The following is a 20,965-nucleotide window of genomic DNA, read 5'->3' as shown; positions in this document are numbered from 1 at the left end:
AGGACATGTTACTGTATCAACATCCTTTGTTTGCCCTCTGATTTAAGAGTTAAAAAGTGACGTGACATTCAGCCAAGTATGGTGACCCATACTCAGAATTTGTGCTCTGCATTTAACCTATCCGAAGTGCACACACACACACACAGTGCACTGGGCAGCCATCTATGTGGCGCCCGGGGAGCAGTTGGGGGTTCAGTGCCTTACTCAGTATTGAAGATGGAGAGGGCACTGTACATGAACACCCACAATTCCTGCCGGCCCGAGAGTCCGATTCTCTAACCACTAGGCCATGGCTTCCCTGAGCTAGTGAGCTGGGCTTGAGACCTACAACAATAACTAACTGTTCCAGTAACTAAAGGAACAGCAAGAGATGTTGATCAAATAATGTCTTCACACTGTGCAGGTTTGCGAAAATGGTGTTAAATTCAGTGGATATGTGCACACATACACACACACACACACACACACAAAAATTATATATATATCAACATATTTAGGGTCCAGTTTTGACATTGCAATTAAACACCAAGATGTTGAATAAAAAAAAGGAATGGATGAACTGTTCACAAGAAGACCAATAAGACCACTAAGACTCGAAAACATTAAACACTAGATACTATACAACAACAAAAAACTGGCTTTAGAAAATGTAGATCACATCAACGTGCCCAAGATGCTTTGAGACCGTAATGGGTTTCAGAAGGATTTTATTAGCCTTGTAAGCTTCTAACAAAGGTCAGAATGAATGTGTAAACCTGGGCAAAACGTCCTTATGGGCGAGAATAAGCCAATTTGTACTACACAATGCCATACTGGGAGTATTTTCCAAATTTTCAGTAGAGATCTTGGTAAACTGTAAATATACTGTATGAAATCTCACAAATAGATAAGCTGCTTCATATTCCAACAACTGCCGGTTCCTCTCTGTCCACACTTTCATTGCCATGAAGTTGAATAACAGACAGTACTGTGAATCTCGATATAATAATTTTACAAGAAATATGCAAAGATTTAAAGTCTAAAAACAGAGCAAGATAAAGAACAATATTCTAAATACTCTCTTATCATCTTGTGAACCACAAAACATGTCTACATGGTACACCGTATGGATTTCCAAGTTGGCCTTGTATTATAATACTGTAAACGCACATCATCACAGTCTGTGTTTCCACCATGTAAACACTTAAGAGTTTGTCATATGAGATAATAAGGGAACAAATCTCCCTGTACACGGTGGTCTAGCATGATCTTACCGTTGAGAACTCACTTTCTACAAACAGCCGGAGCAACAGATCATTGACTCAGAGCTGAGAGATTGAGGAATAAGCTCAGATACTGTACATTTAGCATAAAACAAATCTACATTCTAAACACAAAGTCAAAACAGCCGTCTGCACGATTTAATGACAATGAACAATAATGCAAACTTGGGAGCGCTGACTTCCGTGGTGCACAAACATGGGTTATATCTGGTAGGAGTAGGGCACAGAATATACAGTGGGTCTCGGCCTGACAGTGACTCACGTGAACATCAACACATCAATCTACAAGGTGCTCCACGAGGGTTTTCGACAGGTACACTTCTGCCGATGTGTCAAGATGGACATTGTCTGAATGGGTTGAAAAGATCCCTCTTCCATGTACAGTTACGAGTTTGGCTACAAGAGCTCCGGGCCTCGCTAAATGAGATTGCGGTGTCTGAATCGCTTCCCCTTTACATGGTCTCGTTGTGCCCAGTAGAATGGTCTCTTCTGGGGGTGGAGGCGCGGGACGACCCCTTGTCCGTGCTCTCTGAGCTGGAGCTCAGGTGCTGCTGCTCAGAGCCAGCGCTGGAGGTGACAGTGGAGGAGGAGGTGGAGGTGGAGCGGGTCTTCTCCTTAAAGTCTGTGATGATGACAGTCACATTGCCCACTGTTATAGCGAGCTGCTGAGCTGAGCTCCTGTCCACGTTCTTCAGTTTAGGTCTAAAGAGGAATTTATAAACATTTAATCAACACACATACATAGAGCACATCAAATTTGGTACACTGAGACTCAAGCATGACTCAAGGTTTGTTCTTGCATATACAGTTGCGTTTCTGTTATTTTTAGTTTCATATTTGATTTTCTTTATGCATGTGCAATGATCAATATTTATTGATTGTGCCTCTTTAGAAGACTTGCATTAAACCACCAGATTCATACAGACTAATGATTTTATGCCGTTCCAACCATCATATTGGAATAGGCATTCAATGGAAGAACAGAAATCTTTTTTGGGTGAACTAACCCTTTAAGCAAGCCAGCAACATTAAAAGGTGCGCCAAGTAACTTTTGCTTGTTTTGGCTACAGATTCAGTATTTGCTGTAACGACATCATTCTGAGACCATTTATTTGATATTTCCAAAAAGCACTGGCAACCATTCAGAAGTGTGATGCAGCAGCACGCAAAAGCAAATGTTTTTGTAGCCAATCATTCATTTACTCTGCAAATAAACAAGTCTTTTAATAAGAGGATAAAGAGTATCAAGCTTCATGTTATGACATCCATTATAAAGTAGTCTCTTATGTACAATAAAGTACTTTTAATTTCATTGGATAAACTACTGTGTATCTTTAAATGTTTCATTCATCAAAAAACTCTGAATATGATAATCCAATTTTAGCTGTCTACATTGCAGCAAGCTAAAGAGCCCATGGATTATGCAGCCGCTCAACGGATTTCCTCTTAATAAGTCAAAGCAGTAACAGTATAAATTGGATATGAAGTCATTAGTAGAAATCAAAACTATTCGAATGCTGGTAAAAGCCTGCCTTTAATGTAACAGACGTAGCAACAGATCTTTTTTTTTTTTTACATACTGTGATCTATATGTAATGGATTATTGAAAAAATTAAAAAGTAAGGTGGGGGCTTGGTTCTCTCCATTGGTTATTGACTGTATGGAGGAAAATCTGACCGCAAGCTTGCAATCCACTGTAGAGGGCCAGTTTAAATGGACTAAATGACAGAAGTTCGACATGCACCAGCAGAAAAAAGTCTCCCATTTAAAAAAAAAAAAAAAAAATTATATATATATATATTCACAACAAGATCAATAAGATGCATTTAGAAAATATAGAGAATTTCTACTTCATGCCAACTGTTGAAGAGCATATCAGTTCAGAACTTACCGTGAAATTATAGATTTAGTATTCTTCGTGACAGACTTGCCAGCCTTTATGCTGTTACTTTCCCCAGCTGGACTTTTCTGGATCTGTTTGGGCCTGTAAACGTTGATTTAATATGCCATTAGTAACAGACTATTACCATACAACGTTCCCAACACTTTATGGACTTAATCAAGCATGTATGAATATATTTTTGTAGCTGGCCTGCAATTCTAACATTTACATTTATTAATTTAGTAGATGCTTTAACCCAAAGTGATTTAAAAATGTGGAATTACAAAAATGGGTGCTTTTCTCATTGAAGATTAGCATATGAAATATCACCGAGTTATTCATTTATTAAATGATCCAATAAATGAATACTTGTGTGATACTTGAACAGGTTTTAATCAGCTCTGAATAGAGATAACAGCAGTCCACTTCTCTGTGACTTTGATTCCAGAAGTTTTTTTTCTCTCTCCCCATTAATTATTCTCATAGGGAAATTAATGTTTTTTTTTTTTTTTTTTTTTTTTTTAGAATTACAAGGCATGGGCAAAACAAATCAGCTACAAAGTGAATACCAGCATTACAAATGTTTGTAGCAAAAAAATAACTACAATCCCATGAAGCATTGCAAATGACAATCAGATTAAAAATGGAGAAACTACTGATTTTAATGGTGCTTTTAGAAACAGAAACAATATATTTTATGTTTATAGCAAAAAATGCATATGTATGCAAATATGATTTGCAGTGCTTCATGGGAGTGGGCGGACACTAAAGTGTTCTTTAGATATTATTTGCTCATTTTAATTCTTTGATTGGTGGAGATTTATTTGTATAATCATGGGCAATGTTGTTTTTCCGCCAGAAATTCCACTGTTAAACAAGATTTTAACAAGAAGTCGAAACAATGTGGGCTGATGGCTTCAACAAAAGCATATACCATCTATTAACAACCTCATAGCTCAATTATCTGATTATCTGATACTAAAAGCAAAAAGACCACTTGCAGAGCATGACTGCGTAACAACACTCACTTCATCTTCTTAGCAGTGGGTTTTTTACTGGGTGTGAGGCTTTTAGGTCTCTCTTTGTGTTTCTCCATCATGGCTCGCTCTATTTTTCCTTTTTTGAGTTCCTCTCTCTCTGCACCCATCCTCTCTGCCGGCTGCATCCCAGAGTCTGCTGTGAGCGGATGATCTTTATCCATGTGAAGTTTGTCCAGCACTGCTCTGTCTGTGTGCTCTCTGTCTGTTCTGTTGTGCTGCTGCAGCAGGTCTGGGGTCAGTCCTGCTCTCTCAGGCCTCCTGTCTGTGTGGAGCGGCTGCGGTTTGTCTAGACCACGCTCCTGTCTCCGATCCTTGAGAGAATGTCCACGGTCCAGCTGACCTCCGTCCAGACCTAATCTCTCGGGATGGTCTGAGTCAGGGTGGAGACTGCTGAGTCTATCCGAGTCGGAGTTGTCCATGTCGAAGTGGTCGTCGTCAGGCAGGTCTCTGTCTGTCCTCTCCCTTCTTTCTTTCTTTGCTGGGGGTGGGCCGGCGTACTGTTGAGCGACCTGCTGTGCCACGAGTTGAGAGTTTATCCTAGGTTTCCTGGAAAAGAAAACGTTACCAGAAAGTGCATTGCCAACACTGATACCAATATGTAAAGAACAGGATAACAGATGACCAAAAAAAAATGCCATTATGTGAATATGCAGGAAAAGGGAGACATTTTCTGAAAAATTTTCAATGGTGTTTAAAAATATGCCGTTTAAAATCTTAAATTCCATTCTGACCATTTTAAAATCTTACATGTCCCACCGATTTTCACCCTAATATATGTACAGTAGATTTTGGAATCATCTACTAATTCTTTTTTTAAACTAGTTTCCCTATTAATATTAAAATGAATATTATAAATCATTGAACCATGAGATAACACAAACAGATGTATACGAATTATATAATTATATTTTTTATTTTCTATTTTATTATTATTTATTGTTTATTGGAAAGAAATTAATACTTTTATTCAGCAAGGATGCATTAAATTATGACAGTGAAATCATTTATAAATGTTACAAAATTCTTTATAACTTTGATTTTTCCATATATATATATATATATATATATATATATATATATATATATATATATATATATATATACCAAACCAATCTCAATTTCTACCTGTAGTGATTTTTTTTTATATTTGAAAATGTATATTTTCCATTTAATAAAGGCAAGTGAGAACAACTATTTCTGAAGGTTTAAAAAAAATGGCCATGTTGATCAATGCAGATACTTTTAAAATGGCAATTACTCGCCTGAAACATTGGTCTATCAATAATCCCAACACATCTGAAGTTCATGTCTCGGTATTCTCAACAATTATTCATACTGACATAGCAGAAAGCATCGAGAGATTCACTCCGAGCAACCAAGTTATGCATTAATGATATGAGTGAGGGGACACAACCTCTCTGAGTGAATTTGAGTTAAGGGAGGATCACAGTAAATTAACAACAAGCTGACAGTTCATGTCTTTGATTGACAGCTCTCGATTATGTTCTCCAGATTTAACTTCATACCGACAGCACATAATCACCATCCCCTAATCTTATTAAAGAACAAAATTGTGTTAATTTTGCTTAATAAATACTAATTAACATTCTCTTTGCTCCAACATCATAAACACCAATCACCAACATGGACTGGAAACACTGCATTTATTTTATGTTTTTTTTTTTCACTAATTAACTGTGATGATGGAGTATAACCACAGTTTTGAGTTATGCAAACATCCTATTTGACAAGTGAAAAACTACTTGGACATTTTTTTTTTTTTGATTTATTATAAGTGTGTGGTCCACTTCGCAGCACTAGAACGGCTTAAAAGCGCGCGAGAGAGGGTTTCTGTGCGAGTTTGTTTGTTTGTGTGGTCCCCCGCTGTTTCCCTCAGCTGTTGCTACTCTGGTGTGTAAGAGTGGCCAGACACAGACGACACTCACTCAAGTCAGCAGAAGCACACCTCGGAACGGCGTAATAAACCCGGCCTCATCAAACAACCGCTCTATGAGAGAGCAGGGACTGATCCTGTTGCTTCAACAAAGCCAGAAAATCAACATTCAAGCATGCAATTTACGCCGAGAGGAGATGCCTGCATACTTCACGCTGCACACAATACATGAAAAGACCGTCACTCTGGCAGAGACATGAACACCTGCGATAAAGCCAGTGAGCACTCGCCACTTTCAACCCACTAGAATATTCAGCCCAAAACAGGTAATGGACTGAAGCTTCAAACGGATATTGGGTTTCTTTCATGATCTGTCAGTTTTAAGAGCAAACAGTTTGAAAATAGGAAATACTTTGCATATACATTGGGGTCAAAACAACTGAGATTTCTTTTTTTATGCAACATTTTTCATTCTCATTAAAATGAGTTTAACAAAAAAAAGTAATCTCAAAAAGCATCGGTTTTGGTGGAAACATTTTATAATTTGCACAGAGTTCATACGCTCAGTGCCACAAATTTGCATATTTGATTAGTGACCTGCTGCATTTCATATTCCACTACTGAGAAATCTTAAACAGCTCAAATAATTATACACTACCATCTGTACTTTGCTTTTGCAAAACAATTACGCACATACTGAATAAAAAACAACAACATTATTTTTCACCACTGGCCTATATAATGGATCTTTAATTTGTCAGACGGACCCCTTTCCTTATCTAATCCACTTAAATATCATTTCAGAGACCATTGCTGCATGCCATAGGAGCCAATAATGCCCTCAATTCTAGAACACATCATCAATAGGATAGCATCAGTGCATTATGACTCATTTCCACCAAGTGACCACAGCAATTCATCAAGCTCCAAAAAAAAGCCATGGCCATGCATTGCATATTTTGCACCGGATTTAACAAATAGCATGTAGTGCGTAAAAACAACAACAACACTGCACTAGCAAATCTGACATGTTTAAAGCCTTCATCTTGCAGCTTTCCATTTCCTATAGGATCATATAACGGGGCTCTGCGCACAGACCAGGATACTTCCACAGCAGCCGGATCCTGCCGCCTGTCCTACTGTGACATTGAGATTCTACAGGAATCACATGACGTCAGTATGTATGGATAAAGACAGAATCCACAATCAACGAGACTAAATATCAGTGCTGGTGACATCTTCATTGCATGCATGTGCAATGTGTTACTGATGGTTATGATTGCATGACTCTCTCTTTTAAGCTGCAGTGTCACTTTACCTTGTAGATGTACCTTTCCGCACATCACATATACTGCATTTGAATGCCTCTGCACTGTTTTTGAAGGTGCAGACGCTACAGTCCCAAAATCCGTTGTCTGCAGAGGGCTTGGCTTGTCTTTTTGGCCTGCAAGATTTAAAGGGAGAATTGGTTAGGGTATTTAAATAGCATGCTGCACCCTAATTAGTGCAAGTGTCATCATGTGCACTAATTCTACGTGCTGTATACAGACGCCCGTCCTCCACAACCACACTAATACACATGCAATCTGACGATTTTGCAATGCCTTAAGGGCAAAACGGGCTTTAGTTGTTGAAAAAGGGCGAAGGAAAAAGAAAAGAGGAGGCGTTTCCTAAATTCCCTTTGTCTAAAGCTGGATACCGGGAGTCAGGCACGGCTCCGTATCCGCCATGGCTGCGCTTTTTATCGTTAAATCCGACCAGGAAAAATAAGTAGACTTCAACCGCATCACGCGGCTATTCGCCAGTGCACACAAACGCGCAAGATGCTTAATGAAAATACAGAGCGAATGAGATGTTTCTATACCTGGATGGGCTTTTCTTGTCGCCCATAATGGGAGAAACACCGTCTTCCAGAGGAGGGGGCTTCTGTAATGTACAGTGTGAGCTCCAGACAGAGCCGCTGCTGCTGTTATCGCACACTTGCACTCGCTGACCGCTGCAGCGCGAGGCGTCGCTCCGTCACGTGCCCTCGTCCTCAGCCAATCACAACTCGCGCACGTTTAAAAGTCTAAATGTTTTATACAGAAGTGTGCTCTTTTGAAACTGTGATTGATCATTGCAGAGGGCATAGCTGTATAACTGTAACCTATGAGGAAAAGTAGCAGTAAATAAATGCACAAAAGATTGCATGCTTCAAAGGATTTCATTAACAAAGCCACTTCAACTAGTAGCTGGCCAAGAGGTAATCAAACTCATTTTTTGTATGCACATTAGACCATTTTCCCTTTTATAACTAAATGTAAGTAGTTATGACCAGATTTTATATATATATATATATATATATATATATATATATATATATATATATATATATATATATATATATATATATATATATATGTTAATAATTATAAAAATATATATATATAAGCTCTATTTTTGGAATCAAAAGGGAACAAATTAAAGAAAGACTTTGAATTAAGGTTAGCAATAATTGAGAGGAGAAGCCACTATTGTTTTAATAATAAAACTTTATTCGTCGTGCATACACTGCCTCCCTCTGGATAGCTTTTCATTTACACTGCCTTGCAAATATAGTCAGACACATTTAATCATATTTAATTTTCTTGAATTACATATCTGTTCATGTTTGTTCGTTTTCCTATAATTAAGCTCTGAGTTATAAAATCCCTTTGTTATTATTCTGAGTCATATTTTTCATCACGTGGTATTGATAAGTGCTATTTTAATGCAACATCATAAGCAAGACATAAAACATCAAAATTCTGGACTGCCGTTTTCTTGTCTCTGCCGAAACAACTAAATATTAATATACATAATTGCTACTTGTTGTTTTACCTTCAAAGTCTTTTATTTTTACATTTTCAGTAGTAAACAGAAGTCGTTTTTTTAGTAGACAGAAGTAGACAGAAGCACAAGTATTACATATTAATATATAAATAAACCAACACGATTATTATGCATTATTATGCACGAGGACCCAGCGTTTGGCGCATGCGTAGCAACAGCAGCAGCAGCAGCAGCAGCACAGACGGGCAGTGACGTCACCGGCGCCATATTAAAGATCTGCTGCTGTTTTCTCCGTGTCGCTGTTGCCATCTTTCTGTTTCCAGCTGGACTCAGAGAGTAGCAAACATACCTCCACAATGGAAATCGACACGCTTCTGGGAGCATTTAGAGGTACCGCAAGCACCACCTGACCAATAATGCTTAACAGAAAAGGTTTGGTTAATTCGTTAGCTTGTAAGCTAAGCTAGGATATAAAACTAGCCGCCGATGCTAGCCGCTGATCTCGCGGGTGAAACCGTTAAATATCACGAGTAATCGATATCGGTCGGTTCTCCGCGGTACACAGAAAATATGTTTGAGTTGATTTTGTTGATGTCCCCGGTCGGAAGTTGATAAAGTGCCCTGCAACCCAGGAACAGACAGAAAGCCGGTTAGCTCTGAGCTACGAGATCTCTCAATACACTGGCTCTGTCGCTTATTTACTTTCAGAAACTTCTCACTTGCATGAACTTCACTGCTTAGTCAGCGAAAAAGTTTCTCGGGCGCTTATTTGTGCGAGTTAAATCTGAATGCGAGTGGATTACGTTATTAAAGAGGAGCCAGAGTTACAGAGTGAATCCTTAAAACTGTCATATATCATTGATGCTGAATTTGTTTATAAACTCAAGGTATGAGATTTTGTATACAACGCTTTTTAATTATAAATAATTCAGTTTATTTTGAACTCTCCCATTCAAGCACTATGTCTGCAGCAGAAATGTCGATTTCAAAGTGCTGCATATTCATTCTCCATACAAAATTGCATGAATACACTTAGTCATGTCATTAGTCTTATTAAACAGAATGTGCGATTATAATAAAAGGAGATTTCCACAAGAAGCCTTATTATTTTCTTTATTGTTCATTGTAGATTTCGAGAAGAAAGGAGAAAAGGAAACCTGCCCGATTTTGGATCAGTTTCTGTTGCATGTGGCAAAAACAGGAGAGACCATGTAAGTTCAGCACTCGCAGACAAATTCTACAACAGATGCTGTTGTTGAGGGAATATTGCTTTTGTAGGCAAGTACTTTGAAGGACACTAGTCTGGTTTAATCCTCGGGATAAAAAGGTAATTGTGACTTTTCATCACATAATTGACTGTATTTCTCATAATCCTGAGTATGTTTCTCTCACAGTTTTTTCTTTTTCTTTGAGTTTATATCTTGTGATTCTGACCTTTTAACATCTCGCAATTGTTTTTTTTTTTTTTCTCAGAATTGTACATTTATATTGAAAGGACATGCATGGATCATAAAATATATTCTGTGAACAAAATGTTCATTTCATGACTATAAATATGTGAATTTGACATTTAGTGCATAAATATGGAAATTATATAATGTATACAAACATTAAGTGATCTAGACCGACACTTTTATGCACAACACAATCGCGCTGATTGAGAATTCAGAGAAGAAGAAAAATCAGAACGCAAAAGTGTGTGAATTAAATTGTGTGATTAAAAAGTCATAAGTACCTTTTTTCGACCCGAGGCAGAAATTGGTTTCTATAAGGCTTCTTAAAACCTCTAAGCTAACTAGATTCATTTATCCTGAGTGGATGGTGTTCATTGCAGTGTACATGTCTTTTAAGGTCACCATTAATCAATCGCAAATTCTTATTTTTTCACAGAATATTTGCAGTGGTAATTATAAATGGTTTATCCATGCACATCAATACCTTTTTTTTTCATGCACCCTTTCTTACTTAAAAAAACATTACCCTAGATATCTTTTTTCTGATATAATAATCCCTCCCCTTCAGCAAATTTTCACTCATATGAGAAAAACGATTGCAATTTTAAAAGCAATTTTTGCCTGTTTGGAGTGCGCTGTTTTGTGTAAACCGTTACATCATTACTGTACTGTATTTCCATGATCGAATTGCCTTTTTCATCAGAACTGTCTTCATTTTAAATCATTCTTTTTTCATTCACATCATCAGGATTCAGTGGTCTCAGTTTAAAGGCTACTTCCTCTTTAAGCTGGAGAAAGTGATGGATGATTTTAAAGCCTCGTGTCCAGAGCAGCGGGGACCTGCCAATCCAAACGTGGAGTACATTCCCTTTGAGGAGATGAAGCAGAGGATTCTCAAAATCGTCAGTGGATACAACGGGTAAGCCTCAACAAACACATTACACCGTGCCTCTGTGAACACATTTGAATAAAAATTATTATTATTTTTTCAGGATTCCTTTCACTATTCAGCGTCTTTGTGAGCTTCTTACTGAGCCGAAAAGAAACTACACAGGAACCGACAAGTTTCTCAGGGGTGTGGAGAAGGTACGTTGCTCAAGGAAATAAGCAGTTCTTTGGGAATGGTTTTATTTGTGCCGTGTTTTAAAGCAGCTCCTGTCTCCGCTCAGTTCAAGTGAAATCTTTTTCATTTTTAGAATGTGATGGTGGTCAGCTGTGTGTGTTCCACCTCCGAGTGAGTTAAACTCTCTTTCTGCTCTATTTTACCATTTTGTGTTTGGGCAGCTTTCAATACCAGTTTTTAGTGATGCTTATGTTTTCAAGGGCTGTTCAGATGTTCTTAATACTTTTATTACTTTTATTTACTTTTAAAGGAAAAAAGGGTCCGGTTGTGTGAACAGAATGAATGGTGTCATGTTCCCTGGCAACACTTCAGCGTTTCCCGATAGGTGAGTTTATCACTTTAATCAGCGTTATAGAAACTTTAGGCTCATGGGTCACTAAACATATTGAATCGATTCAGCTTGAAATGTTCATGCTCACTGTAAAGAGAATCTAGCTGGACCTAATATTACTGTCCGCTGTCTGTGATAGAAATGTGAATGGTCCAGGAACACCCAGGCCACTGAACAGACCAAAACCCTCCCTGTCCAGCAGTGTAGCTACCAACGGCCTTCCTGACAGCACAGACAGCAAAGAACAAGCATCAGAGCAATCAGACAGAACAGTCAAGTAAGTCTGAAATGCCAGGATGTGACACTCGTGTTCAAACCATGTAGCCCTGCTGTTGATGAAAGAGCACTGCTTTTTTGTTTGTATTCACTACTGAAGCAGTTTTGGAAGAACTGGTCTTCACCACTGTTATTTTACATATCTATATTCTCAAAATTGTCACTTTAGTCTTTGCATAAATTGCAGAAAATGTCATGCTATAAATTTCAATAGTCAATAATTTTCCAACCTGGTTTGGTCTTTCTCATGATTGTTTCTGCTACACGGTGAATATTTTAACACATAGATGAGTTTAAAACGTCCATGGTATAAAGGCCCACAAAATCAAATTATGATTTCACAGTCTGTGTAACTGTGTATTTGGAGTCTAATAAGTGTTTTGTCTTTTTCTTTAAGTGAGACTTCAGATTCAGAAGCAGAAGGTTCACATATTGGTCCAGTGAAGAGTAAACATCGTGAAGAAGATGATGATGCTACAAACACTGAAATGCACGAAGCAAAGAGACTTAAGTTTGAAGAAGAGGATGACAGTGAGGATGGAAGGGAGAAAGAGCTGGATGAGAAGCAGTCACCCTGCACATCGGTGGCAGAGAGCTCTTCAGATGTAGCGCAGTCCTCATCAGACATCACTGCGGAGGCAAAGGATAATAAACCTGACGAATTCGTCACTGAAGACCAAGGTACGTTCTTTTATGACTACCAGCAGAACTATGTTGATAGTATATTGGCATACACATAAAGAGATTTTGTTTCTAACATCCTGCATGGACAAAATGAATATCAGGTTTATCTTAAAGCATCCTGGACCTTGGCCATTCATTAAGTTATTTTACCTATCATCAGAGTGGCTTCATCTGTTGTCTGGTGCTGTCAGCTGCTTGTTTTAGGCTTTTCTCACCTTTGGTTTGCTTGTTTGGTCCAAACCAGAGTCTCATTCCCACCCAAAGGTGTTTTTAATATTGTATTATGTGGCTCAGATTGTGGTATCAACATGAGTTCCACCACAAACACTGCACATCTGCAGCTGTGTACCACTGTAGCTAGGTAACCGTTTAGGGGAACCTGCCAAAAATGGAAAGTGCTGTTTTGTTCATTTTTTTTTTTTTTTTTTTTTTTTTTTTTTTTTTTTCCTTCATTCGTGTTTTTGTTCCTTTACTGGCAAAACTAAATCCTAACATGCTTGGCAAAGGCAATTTCTGCAGACATGAGCAGCGATGAAAAATGCATTCTACTTTACTAGGCTTCAACATAATAAACCAGATTACTTTCTTGCCATTTGCTAACCGTCCTGCTGGAGTTCACACAAACCCCAGCCCACAAACCTATTTTGAACGTTTGGCTCTTAAAAAGCCTCATTCAGGAAATGTACTTGTCCCCCTCTGCCAGTCAGGTCTGGTGTTTAAACTGGAGATTTAGCATGTCTTGATAAAGTGTGTATTGCAGGATTTTAGAGCTTTTCTTGATGTCTAGTCTGTTTACTGATCTGATAGCTGATGAAGCCAACTGGATGAGCACTGAATGTCTTTAAGAAATATATAGATGCTCTTTTAATAATGGTCAGAAGTTTGGACACGCCTACCCATTTTGGGTTATTAATATTTTGAACATTTTAGAATCAGTTACGTGATTAAAAAAAAAAAACACTTATTTTTAAGTCTTTTGTAGAATTTTGATTTTTATAAAGACATTTGGTCATTCAGAAACTCATTTAGTCAGTGTGTCCAAGCTATTAATATTAGTACATATCTCTGTGCAAGGAATGTGGGTGACTGAAAATCATCATTGACCATATTTTTTGGGGTTCAGTCAATGTAAAATAAGTCACTAATGTAAATTTCTCTTGTTTTATTTCCACCCTCTTGTTCATGTGGGTAACTGCTGTGTTAATATCTTTGCACATCTGCAGCTGTCGAGCATCTCTTTGCATACATTTACATTTTCTGCTCCTCTCTGCAGAACCTTCTAGTACACAGTCAGAGGTCGTGGAAAACAGGGCTGAGAAATCGGCTTCGGACGATTCACCCGACCCTTCCCACAATCAGGTGACTGGCAGTGAATCAGATCTATCAGAGCAGCGGTCGGAGAGGGAAGAGAGCGCCGAGGCTCAGGAAACCGACGAGAGAAATGACCCAGTCAGCAGTAGCAGCAATAACAGCAGTGATGAGGAAGTGTCCAGTGCAGAGACTCCATCTGCAAGTCCCAGCAGTTCCACAGAGCTGACGGCAGAGGGCAGCACCACTGCAGAAATCAGTTCGGACAGCTCAGAGACTGCAGACGACACCATGGAGCAAGACTGAAGTTCACCCGCAAATGATTGATTTTTACACTCTACTGTACAAACCCCCAAAAATCACTTATCCTGCTAATTTAGCAGATCCTTTATAGACCAGGAGAGGAGGGTGACATCCCCAAAGACCTCTCATGACCCATCTATTCCTTATGACCCTTCTTAAGGCATCTTCTCCTCATATGGGCTCTTCTCCTAAGAACAACTAAAACAACTGGAAGTTCATCTTTCTTGTGGTTTAGCAGAGCGTTTGCTATTGAATAACTCGAAAGCTTTGTGTCTTTGGCGGTTTTCTGTAATCCTGTTCTAATCATGGGCGTTCACAAACACGTACTAAAGCTATCGGGTACAACACCTTTCATTTCACGTCAGTCTCTCTCCTGCTGTACTAAGAGTGAACACGTGGCAAATCTTTGGTTTTTGTGAATGTGTGCATATGTTTGTCGGGGTGAGGGGTGTGTGTTCAGTATCCCCGCTGGCCGGCAGACCAGTGTCTAAACATTCCAGAAGAACACCCCTTTCCTCTCATATTGCCTTTTGCAATCATCTGCTGGCTTGTGGCACAAAGTGCTCAATATCAGCATTAGACCGATTTCCTTTCTTTGCTATTTTTTTATTTTATTCTTAGGGTCCTTTTGATTTTAACTGGCTTCCCAGCAAAGCACTGACACGTATTAAACCACTGATGCTGATAAATAGATTCTAAAATGGACTTAATGTGATTTTCCATGCACTAGATACTCGAGTGCTGTTGGTTGCAATGTGTAACTTAATATAGTGAGCCTGTCTTTTCAACTGACATAATATGCTTAACCACTGTTTGAGTCATCCTTATTTGTTATAAGATTTTCGTTTTGTTTTATCAGACAATGGCAAGCTGTTGTATAAAGGTTAAAATGAGCAACACTCTCAACACCAACATCTCTTAAACTGTACTTTTCATGCTTCCTACGGACAGGAATCCAGGCTGTTCTACCCATGCCTATTTCCACAGCTCCTTTTGATATGTCCAATTTTTAAATTAGATTTTGTAGATAATAAGTGTTCACTGCTTTTGTGAAAAGTGAAATTGTGTGATCTCAATGTGAACTGAATGCTTGGGGCTTTTGACAGTATTCCTGAAGAGCAATAAATGTTCACAATAAAAGCAGTGATATGCTTAATCTGTGAAAGCGGAGACATTTCTAACCTTTTATCGGAGTAAGACTTTTTGGAACATCAGGTCATGAACAACTAATTTTCACCACAATGTTTAAGTGAAACCTAAGAGTGTTAGTGATTACAACAAGTGGGTGATATGCAAGTAATGGCCAGTAACTGCACATACGAGCTAGAATTTAACACAAAATCTATTTCCATCTGTTTTATACATTAAACTATGAGTTGTTTAATAAAATAACCTCAGTAAAAACTGAAACGTTAGTGCACCCTCAAGTTCTATAAAGCATATTTAAGATATCTGTAGTTTGTTTGAATTCATATTCACTGTTGCCTCACAAATCTCTATAGATTTTCATACGTAGTCCATAAATGACCCACCTCCTTAAATGAGGCAAGATTTCCCACATTAAACCTCACACATTTTTACACAGTAAACTAGTAAAGTGCCCTAAACCAAGCAATCCCTTAAACTGTAGTCACAGAAAGAAAGGAATTATATAGTCTTTTATCGTCTGTGGACATTGTGCCATGTGTCAGCAGCTCCTGAATGGTCATCCAGTTGTCAAATATCTTCTTGTTCCTCCTCTTCATCATCCTTTTACGGCTAAGCTGGATAATATCCGCCTCCTTGTCCATTGCTCCTACTTGTTCTTTGCTCTCTATGCACTGCTTCATGAGTTCCCGCCGTTGACGCTGTTCTTTGGCTCGTGCCGCATGCTGTTTGCGCTCCTCTTTGTTCCAGTATCGACCCAGTTTTAGTTCACTTGCTGCATCGTCATCTGTAGTTGCGCTGCAGCGTTCTTCTCGAATGTGCAAAGCTCGCTTCTTCAGAAGCTGGTCCCTGATGGGCCTTTTGGTGATGTATCTTGTTCCATCGCTACGGATCTTTACCTTCCACCCCATCTTGAGCTTGGACTCTGTGGGGGTGGTTTCTGCATTCATGCACAGGCTGGCTAAGCTGACTTGGCTCTGGGCATATTCCACAGCTGACTTCTGCTGGATAAGTTGCATGTAGCTTTGGTAATGTTGTGCATGAGCTGGGATGTAGGTGTTCTTGTATGAGGAATGACACAAGGATGGCAAAAGACTCTTCCTTGGGATCTTTTTCTTACTCTGCTTTCTTTTCCCTTGATTTATGACCTCTGGATCTCCAGGCAAACTCTTGGTGGGACTGATCTCCTGAATGGGGGAGAGGTGATGTTTGGAGCATCCTGCTGTTGAGTTGCGTCTATGCATGGGAGAACCTTTACCCTTGTCTCCAGCAACCATCCTTTGGGAGTCGGGAGAATCTGACTCCAGAGCAGGACGTAAGCTCCAGCTGCTCTCTCCAGTGTTGTAAGCACTAGTAGAGCCTTCATTGTCCACGTGGTTATTGATGAGGTCCTGATGGACTTGCTCAAAGTGCTCGTTACTGGGATTTTTGGCTTGCAGATCACCAACTTCAGCCTTAAGCCTGTGTGCTTGTATGATACTCAGGCACTTAAGCTCAATGTTCAGTAGCTCCTCATTAAGTATTTGAATCTCTTGATCATCACAGTCTCCACTTACCCTCTTTCCAAATAGTGTGGCATCATGCTCCAGAAATCCCGCAAGACTGTTACCATTCATCAGAGATTTCGGTTCAAGCTGTTTCCGGAAATGATCACATGTTGTGCCACGTATGCCAAGGAAGTTTCCACTGTCTCCATTGTCAACTGAAAGGAAGGAGTCATTGCTTAAGTGCATGTCCCCACTTTCAACAGTGTCCAGATTATTGTTGTACTTCATGTAGTTTTCTGGGAGAGTGTCACAGAAGGAATTCTGGTCATCCCCCAAGATGTCTTGCTCTGAGCTTTCATCATTACGAGTGCTTTCGTCTGTGCGCCCTACGCCACTGTCTTTTTCATGCTGGTTGGATAGTAAAGTAGCCGTATCTGTAGTGCCTCCATCTTCTTCATTTGTGCTCTGTTAAATTGAGTGGGTAGAACTTTTAATAGCTTGCAAATCACTTTTATAGTAAGTTTTGCACCTTTTAATTGGATAAAGTGAGAATTTCACTGTTGACTTAACCCTTATTAACTTGCCTGCTGCAGCATACTTGCAGTAAACTCCTTGACCTTGTGATGTTGCTGCTCCAGTATGCCCACGTGCAAGTCTTTTAAGTTGTATCTATCCTTCTCCAACCGGCCAACATCCTGCAACCCATACCAAAATGCAATGTCATTCTTAATTCTTAATTCTTTAACTTAAATCATGAGTGTCCAAACATGCTTCAGAAGGGCCACCTTCATGCACAATTTTGGTTAGTTGAGGTGTGTTTAAATTGGGTTTGAGCCTAACTCTCCCAAAAGGTGGTCCTACAGGAACAGGATTGGAAAAACCTAACAATAATCAAATGTAATTTATCAAAATCTTTATCTGGAAGTGCACAGAACGGTTAGCAGACCTGACTTTCTGGTCGAGCCACTAGAAGGGTCACATTCTTACTCTCCACCTTGGTCAGAAGTGTCACTGCCGCCTCATGGCTCTGGATGTCCATTCCATTGATCTTCAGCATGTGAAGGATAAATACAATAAGCTTTGATTTATATTTTATATATAAATATACAAAGGAATAAATTCTACCTGGATAATTTGGTCTCCTTCCTGAACTCTGCCATCTTTTGCAGCAATTCCTTCTGAATCAATCTAAGCAGGGTAAGAACAGTGCATTTAGACTTAACATTTGAGATGAGGGCACTGGATTACCCAAAGCTGCAGTAAGCAAGTCTGATATACACACACTAAATTAAAGGTGTAATTGTTGGAAAAACTGCCTAAACATTTACTGTCCTGAGAAATTCCCGCTTTAGAACCCTACCTCGCTAATATAAATGGCAGACTTCTCGTCATCCGTCTTGTAACATAACTTCAGGCCAAGCTTATCCTGAGTGGTTTTCCTCTGCAGATCCACCTCCTATAAAAACACAGGTAATTGATTTTGATGACAAAGATTAAGTTTAGTGCTTGCTGCACAATAGAAGTTGATTCATTTGCATGGTAAATCCAAGTGCAATTAAAGTGGTCTTGGGAAAATATTAGCAGGTAAATGAAATCAAAATTAAAATGACCTCAGAAGACGCTCAGATTAAACATGATTTGAACATGCATTGCTTTAGTGATTGAATACAGTCTATGGAAACGCAATACCTCATATTCCAGGCCTCCACTCTCAATGTCTTTCTGTACATCATCATGGAAGTCTGAGGAATAAGGTGAGTCATGTCTTGCCAATTGATGCCTTCAATACAATGAAAAATTTGCATTCACTGAAGCCTCATTCACAGAAACTCTCATTTTAAAAATTAAAACTGAAAATGATTTGTTATGATACAGTTGGTGACCATGCTGATTAGCACTTACTGTGAGGGTGAACGGAAACTGTCCAGCAAAGCCATACATGGAGTAGAAGGTGATGGCATGTTGGCCAAAGTCTCTATTTGTTGCAAGGTTTTCAGCGTAATGTTGGTCTGAGTAGTGTTGTCCATTCCTCGGGTTGGTTTAAGAGTCCTGCAAGTCTTTTGTGCCGTCCTGCGGAGTACCCAAACCTCAAGAGGGTCTTTGGCAGTTTGGAAAGCCTCTATTGCTTGATCATGGGTGGCGACAGAGAGGGTTCTTCCATTTACCTACAGAAAAAATAAGTTTGAAAAAATTCACATGAACTTGAACTGTTCCACAGGTGCATGTGCAATAATTGTTTATGATTTATTGAACAAGCATGAAAATAATATGCTCATGATGGCGCCGCACACGGCTGTTTCAGTGCTTGGCTCTCCAGTGATTGTAGTGTTTTTGTTATTTTTTCTGTTTTTCCAGCTGAAACATTCGGCAGAACACACCCCAAAATCTAGCGGATTTAAATTATTCGGAAGTTTTACTGAACATTGTAGTCGGGCAGTGTAGCCGTGCTGATCAAGTGCTTCAGGACGAGCAGACAGGGGAAGAGAGCCGTGGCGCGTGTCAAGCTCAGAAAAGCGTGGATTTCGAACGCCGTTGCCTGTCTATCTGGCAAATCTCCGCTCTCTACCCAACAAAGCAGACAAACAACTTCTGCTCTCCCGGACATATAAGATTTCTGACACTCTGCTGCTCTGTGTTTCACGGAATTATGCCATTCCAGACAGCGCACTCCATCGGCCCAGCTTCCAGCTGTTTAGAGGCAGATCGTGACACAGAATCAATGGGGGAAATCGCGTGGTGGCGGGACATGCTTTTACATCAATTAGCGCTTAGTACATTAATTAGCACTTGGTAGTGTACAGATGTAACCTTGTTAAATAAGATGTGCTGTCCTGATCTAGAAGCGCTCTTTCTTTAACTGCAAGCCAATTCTATTCACTGCTGGAGTTTCACTCGTTCATTCTTGTGAGTGTTTACCGTATTTTTCGGACTATAAGTCGCACCTGAAGTATAAGTCACATCAGTCCAAAAATACGTCATGATGAGGAAAATAACATATGTAAGTCGCACTGGACTATAAGTCACATTTATTTAGAACCAAGAACCAAGAGAAAACATTACCGTCTACAGCCGCGAGAGGGCGCTCTGTGTTCTCAGTGTATGCTACAGGAGCAATGAGCAGCATATTGCGCCCTCTGGCGGCTGTAGATGGTAATGTTTTCTCTTGGTTCATTTCTCTTGGTTCATTTCTCTTGGTTCACATCAAATTAATTTTGATAAATAAGTTGCACCTGACTATAAGTCGCAGGACCAGCTATGAAAAAAGTGTGACTTATAGTCTGGAAAATACGGTACATTTAATTATATTCAGTTAAATTTTTCAATTTAAGTTTATTTGTATAGAGCTTTTTACAATACAAATCTTTACAAAGCAACTTTACAGAAATTTATGTTTCTACAATATTTAGTAGTGGCTTATGGTGGTGACTGTCAGTTTGTGCACGTTTGACAGGATTTTTAGAAAAATTAATACAAGACGTAGTCAGCCAGACGATGAACATTATTAATATTATTAATTAATAATTATCATATGATGCATTCACACTTGTAGCAATATTTGTTAGTTCTGTTTGATGATTCAGGGTTAGCATCATCTGAGGTCTCTGAGGGTCAGCATCATCTCTTCTCAGGTGTTCTGGATCCAGAATGGAGCTTGTGTAAATCCTAGTTACCTCGACATGTAAATCCAGTGGCAAAACATAGAACAAATAGAGACATTAGCATATAGCTGCTGATCCAACAAAGTAAAATTAGTTTAACCCAAGCTAATGATTAAGAATGCACATTTGATCAGATGCAACTACACTCACAATTTAAAAGATACATTATTCGAATGCTTGGCAAAAGAGATGCGTTTTTAATCTAGATTTAAACAGAGAGAGTGTGTCTGAACCCCGAACATTATCAGGAAGGCTATTCCAGAGAAAATTTTTGTCATCCAATCTTTTACATTCTTTACGTTCCT

General features: G+C 39.1%; 3 protein-coding genes across 5 annotated transcripts; 1 reads left to right on the top strand and 2 right to left on the bottom strand.

Annotated features, from left to right (window-relative positions):
• Positions 1-671: 671 nt before the first annotated feature.
• LOC113081193 (RING1 and YY1-binding protein A) lies at positions 672-8,112 on the bottom strand. Its single transcript, XM_026253267.1, has 5 exons — positions 7,943-8,112; positions 7,397-7,522; positions 4,173-4,730; positions 3,154-3,246; positions 672-1,964 (listed from the first exon to the last, which is right to left on the bottom strand). Exons 1-5 carry the CDS (start codon positions 7,966-7,968, stop codon positions 1,715-1,717), a joined length of 1,053 nt encoding a protein of 350 aa, XP_026109052.1. The 5' UTR covers positions 7,969-8,112; the 3' UTR covers positions 672-1,714.
• A 1,006-nt stretch (positions 8,113-9,118) lies between these two features.
• On the top strand, positions 9,119-15,342 carry LOC113081192 (serine/threonine-protein phosphatase 4 regulatory subunit 2-A-like). 3 transcript variants are annotated; one of them, XM_026253264.1, is made up of 9 exons: positions 9,119-9,279; positions 10,019-10,100; positions 11,092-11,262; positions 11,336-11,429; positions 11,540-11,577; positions 11,717-11,791; positions 11,937-12,074; positions 12,471-12,754; positions 14,031-15,342. In XM_026253264.1, the coding sequence occupies exons 1-9, from the start codon at positions 9,246-9,248 to the stop codon at positions 14,369-14,371; spliced, it is 1,257 nt and encodes a 418-aa protein (XP_026109049.1). In that variant the 5' UTR covers positions 9,119-9,245; the 3' UTR covers positions 14,372-15,342. The 3 variants fall into 3 exon arrangements, with proteins under 3 accessions (XP_026109049.1, XP_026109050.1, XP_026109051.1); XM_026253265.1 differs by lacking the exon at positions 9,119-9,279 and adding an exon at positions 9,758-9,776 and having other exon boundaries at positions 14,031-15,341; XM_026253266.1 differs by lacking the exons at positions 9,119-9,279; positions 10,019-10,100 and adding an exon at positions 10,106-10,216 and having other exon boundaries at positions 14,031-15,340.
• A 184-nt stretch (positions 15,343-15,526) lies between these two features.
• On the bottom strand, positions 15,527-19,166 carry LOC113081194 (E3 ubiquitin-protein ligase PDZRN3-like; the record flags this gene model as incomplete). Its single annotated transcript, XM_026253268.1, has 7 exons — positions 15,527-17,466; positions 17,586-17,696; positions 17,948-18,049; positions 18,127-18,189; positions 18,362-18,457; positions 18,691-18,781; positions 18,904-19,166. Coding segments are annotated over 7 exons (2,205 nt in total), but the record flags the coding sequence as incomplete, so codon positions are not given.
• Positions 19,167-20,965: the final 1,799 nt, after the last annotated feature.

This window comes from Carassius auratus, unplaced genomic scaffold (genome assembly GCF_003368295.1).
Source record: "Carassius auratus strain Wakin unplaced genomic scaffold, ASM336829v1 scaf_tig00033335, whole genome shotgun sequence".
Classification (NCBI taxonomy): domain Eukaryota; kingdom Metazoa; phylum Chordata; class Actinopteri; order Cypriniformes; family Cyprinidae; genus Carassius; species Carassius auratus.
This window is presented reverse-complemented; position numbering and strand designations above follow the sequence as displayed.